Source organism: Rhagoletis pomonella, unplaced genomic scaffold (assembly GCF_013731165.1).
Source record: "Rhagoletis pomonella isolate Grant_MI unplaced genomic scaffold, Rhpom_1.0 Rhpom_scaffold_02798, whole genome shotgun sequence".
Lineage (NCBI taxonomy): Eukaryota > Metazoa > Arthropoda > Insecta > Diptera > Tephritidae > Rhagoletis > Rhagoletis pomonella.
This window is the reverse complement of record NW_023461351.1, coordinates 6,608-10,884: the sequence shown is the minus strand read 5'-3', so window position 1 is coordinate 10,884 and position 4,277 is coordinate 6,608. Positions and strand designations below refer to the sequence as shown.

The 4,277-nt window shown below is 35.8% G+C and overlaps 1 protein-coding gene across 3 annotated transcripts; it reads left to right on the top strand.

Annotated features, from left to right (window-relative positions):
* Positions 1-1,120: 1,120 nt before the first annotated feature.
* On the top strand, positions 1,121-3,075 carry LOC118753734 (protein ABHD13-like; the record flags this gene model as incomplete). Of its 3 annotated transcripts, none has more annotated exon segments than XM_036488601.1 (4): positions 1,121-1,301; positions 1,392-1,569; positions 1,629-2,212; positions 2,897-3,075. In XM_036488601.1, coding segments are annotated over 3 exon segments (914 nt in total), but the record flags the coding sequence as incomplete, so codon positions are not given.
* Positions 3,076-4,277: the final 1,202 nt, after the last annotated feature.

The window sequence follows — 4,277 nt, the reverse complement described above, 5'->3', positions numbered from 1 at the left end:
ATACTTCGCGGCCATCGCTCAACATTTGTGTGTTTTCGAATAGAAACTTATTTGGGGTGTTCACAGTTCGTTCCAAATAGTTGGGGTGTTCACAGTTCGTTCCAAATAGTGTCTCAAAATGTAGACGTCTACATTTTGAGACATCTTTAGCATCAAACTGTGAGCACCCCTTTCTAGCAGTCGTCGCAAAATCGTCTCAAAACTTTGCTGGTGTTGCCAGACATTTCTTCTTTGCGTGCTTTTTTATATGTCGCCTTTCGATTTTGTTTCTGAAAAACACCCCAATTGTTACGATTATCCTTGAAACCTCGTCCGGATTTCCCAAATCTCTCGGTTCGTATCGCTGGATTGTTAAATAAATGCAATCGATGACCAAATTGAAGTACAATTAACTTTATTGTACAACAAACAATTTACAATACTCGCTAATACAGTAAAAACACTTTACAATACTTGTTAAAGCAATAATAGCGCTTAACTAAACTTGGTAACACAATTAAACTTATATCTTGCTTATTCGCAACTCACTTCTCTGCTCACTTTACTTGTAGCTTGCTGTCTTGTAACTCGTAACTAACACAACTCGCTGTGGCGGCGCCCTTATATACCTGCGCTGGCACTTCTGGCATTTCTAGAACATTCTGAAGTTTATCGCTCATTCTCTTTCTCTCGCTGTTCGCAGTGTTCATCCAACTTGACGTTTCTCTTTGTGGAACATTCTACGTCATTCCTCGAACATTCTGCCTATTTCTCGTTGTTCGCTTTGTGTTGCCGCAGTATTCGCCACATTATTTAAAGAACACGTTTATAAGCATTAATTGTTAAATATTTAGTAGAAAAAAGATGTACATTCATTTGTTTATGAACAAAAGCTGATATATTAATGAAAAGAAAAGTGATTAATGCAGTGTTTATATAAAAAATATGTGAAGTAATGGGTAAATTTTAACAACAAATAACTTAAAACTGTTAGCATTTCTACAGAAAATGATGAAGATATCGGAAAATAAGAACTTTCTCAACACTATCAGCCCCTTACACTGCTGCCGCAATCTCTTTTGTAAAATTTTTAAGTTTGACAGACTTCGTAAAAGGGCTTGCACTTGCAACGTCTAACGGCCACTTTATGTATCTATACAAACAGCTGTTCGGTTGATGTTAAATCGCAAATAATCGGTTGCGTTAATAATAAATATGTGCTGATTTCGTGTATTTCACTTCATAACTATACGCAAGATGTGTGAGGGAACGCAATAACCGTGGAATAATATTTACAAGAACTTCTCTACGACTTTGAAAAAGTAAAACATGGAAGTGCTTATCTGTAAGCGATAAAATTTTAAAAGTTTGTTCGAAGTGCCTCACTCCGCTGCGGAAACATTTTTTCCTAGGGTAGCTTCTAATCCTATCACCAACAAATGTCGCAGGAATTCGGCGGCGTGCCAATTACGATTCCACGATCACGAAGCGTTTTCGCTATATTGATAGCGGGATTTTTGGCCTTTTTAATATTCTATTACTATTATGGTAGCATTTTGACGCTTTCCGTGCTTATCACTATCATATTTGGTAAGATTTTGTGAATTTCTTCCATTGACTATTTTAAAATTTAATGCTAATACTTTCAGTCGCGTTCTACTATTTACAAGATATGGTATTATATCATCCCGATCTTCCCGCGAATTCTCGTATCTATGTTCCCATTCCTAAATTGCATAATCTACCACATGAAACAGTCAATATACATACACCAGATAAAGTCACATTGCATGCATTCTGGGTATACCAACCGGTGGACCGTTCAAAGGGGGTACCCACTTTTGTGTACTTTCATGGAAATGCAGGAAACATGGGTCATCGCATGCAAAATGTTTGGGGAATATATAATCATCTACACTGTAACATTTTGATGGTAGACTATCGGGGCTATGGCTTTTCAACGGGTGTGCCCTCAGAACGAGGCTTAGGAACCGATGCTCGTGCTGTGGTTGACTACTTGTACACACGAAATGATCTAGACCATGCACAAATAGTTTTGTTCGGGCGCTCATTGGGCGGTGCAGTAGTTATAGATGTTGCTGCCGATACAGTGTACAGCCAAAAAATTATGTGTGTTATTGTTGAGAATACATTTACTAGCATTCCGGATATGGCGGTTGAGTTGGTGCACCCATCGGCAAATCTTATACCAAGATTTTGCTTCAAAAATAAAGTAAGAAATTGTCCCAATTTATAGAGCATGTCAGACGTTTCAATATTTCCATCTTTTCTACGCAATTCGTTGTCAAATTTAGAAAGAAGTTTTATATCGATGTATGACCAGACAGAAAGACCTTTCTGTCTCATTTCTTTTATTTCTGCTGCAAGTGCTGTCCAACTGTAATCGAGTGTTGCCATGTGACACTGATCGCGAGTTTGTGATAAATAATAACGCATAATTTAGAATAAAATTTCGGAAATGAATTTAACTAATAATTTTTTGGAATTTAATTGTTTAGCTATGAATATAATATTATATTTATATTGTCACCTTAATTCACAAAGGCCCTAACAAACACATTTTTCGAAACTGCGTTTTTCACAGACCCCACGTTTAGTTTTCCGGTAAAATCAATTTTATTCAATTACTTTAATCCAATTTTGGGTTGATTTTAAAAGTTTAATTAAATCAAGTTAGGGAACTTCCTATTACTCTTAAACGAAATCTGTATTTCTATAAATAATTATTTGCTTTTCAGTTCCTATTGTAATAAAAGCGTGCTTTTAGTTTTTTTTTAACTATAATTTTATTACGTGACAAGTTGCTAGTTCACGATTGTTACGATTCGAGCCCAGGTCTGACACGCTCTTGTCAAATTAAAAAAAAAAAATCTTTTTATAATTGAGTTTTTTATAGTACTTCTCCTCATGGAAGATTGGTAAATGTTCTGTACCGTTTTTATTCGTATCGGGTTTGGCCGATAACCTAGTGCCGCCACGTATGATGCGTACTTTGTACATGAAGTGTGGAAGTGAAAGGAAACGCATACTAGAATTTATAGGAGGGGCTCACAATGATACCTGGATCATGGACGGGTATGTGTTAATTCATATAACTTAAATAATGGGCAATATGCATAAAAAATAAGCAATTGCTTTTCTTAAAATTTCATACCTTTCACTTAAATTTATTTGAACAAATCAAGTGAAAGGGCGAAATTTTAAGAAAATGCTTTTCCTTAGTTTTTATGCATACGGCCCAATATTTCAATGTTATAACATGCCAACCTAATATTCACGCACACCGCCAATTTACTGTCAAAAATTCCTCATGTACATAAAACTTGTATGGGACCAACCGAAATTGAACGGCGAGTTTACGAAACTAAAGCTATAATTAGTCAAGGACGCAGAACGTATACTTGAACGCAGTCTGTATACGCAGAATTTTGTCGATTACCGGAGCTCTCAGTGGTGCTTACTACAGTGTTGCCACTCATCAATGTTTTTTTTTCATAAACCTACCTTTTCAACTATCGTGCTATAACAGATTGTAGCTAAATATAAACTACTTAGTTTACAACAAAAAACCTGATTCAATAGTAAATTTCAAATATTTTAAACATATTTTGAATATGAACTTATAACTTTTTTACGATCTGCAAAACTGACGGAAGTGGCAACTATCTAAAGAACGAAGAAATCAGCTGACACGGAAAAATCTAGTTTTCGCAGATTTCTGCGCTACGGGCTATAACCACAGAAAAATTCTGCGGTGTTGAATTTTCATTTACATGGAGCTTTGGTAAGACAGATCGTGTCAGCTGACTCGGGTTTACGTACCGGTAGGTTTACGTTCTTGAATAATTTCAGCTTAAATCAATTTTCAATTTTTGTTCTGCGTGACATTTTGATTTCGGGCGACGCAGAAAAGCAAATTCGACGGCGCGCGTACCAAAACGCAAGCCGCGAATATTAGGTTGGCCTGTAGTAAAAGAGCTGGGAACACCTAAAGAATAAAAGCCGTTGAGCCGAAAAAAAGTGGGCGTGGTCCCCTGTTCCTGATTTTAATGGCATACTTTTTTTATGCAATTTAATAGGGGGGCGTGGAATTTTCAACATTTTTAAAAGCTTATATTTTGAAAATTATTAAACCGATTTTTAGGATATGGACACAGTTGGAAAGGTAATTAAAAGACCTTTCATTCATTCGATTCATATATCTACATCTGTAACAGCTCGAATCTGTGCATTTGATGAATAAATTTTTTTTATAATTTGTAAATTTTTTATTATTT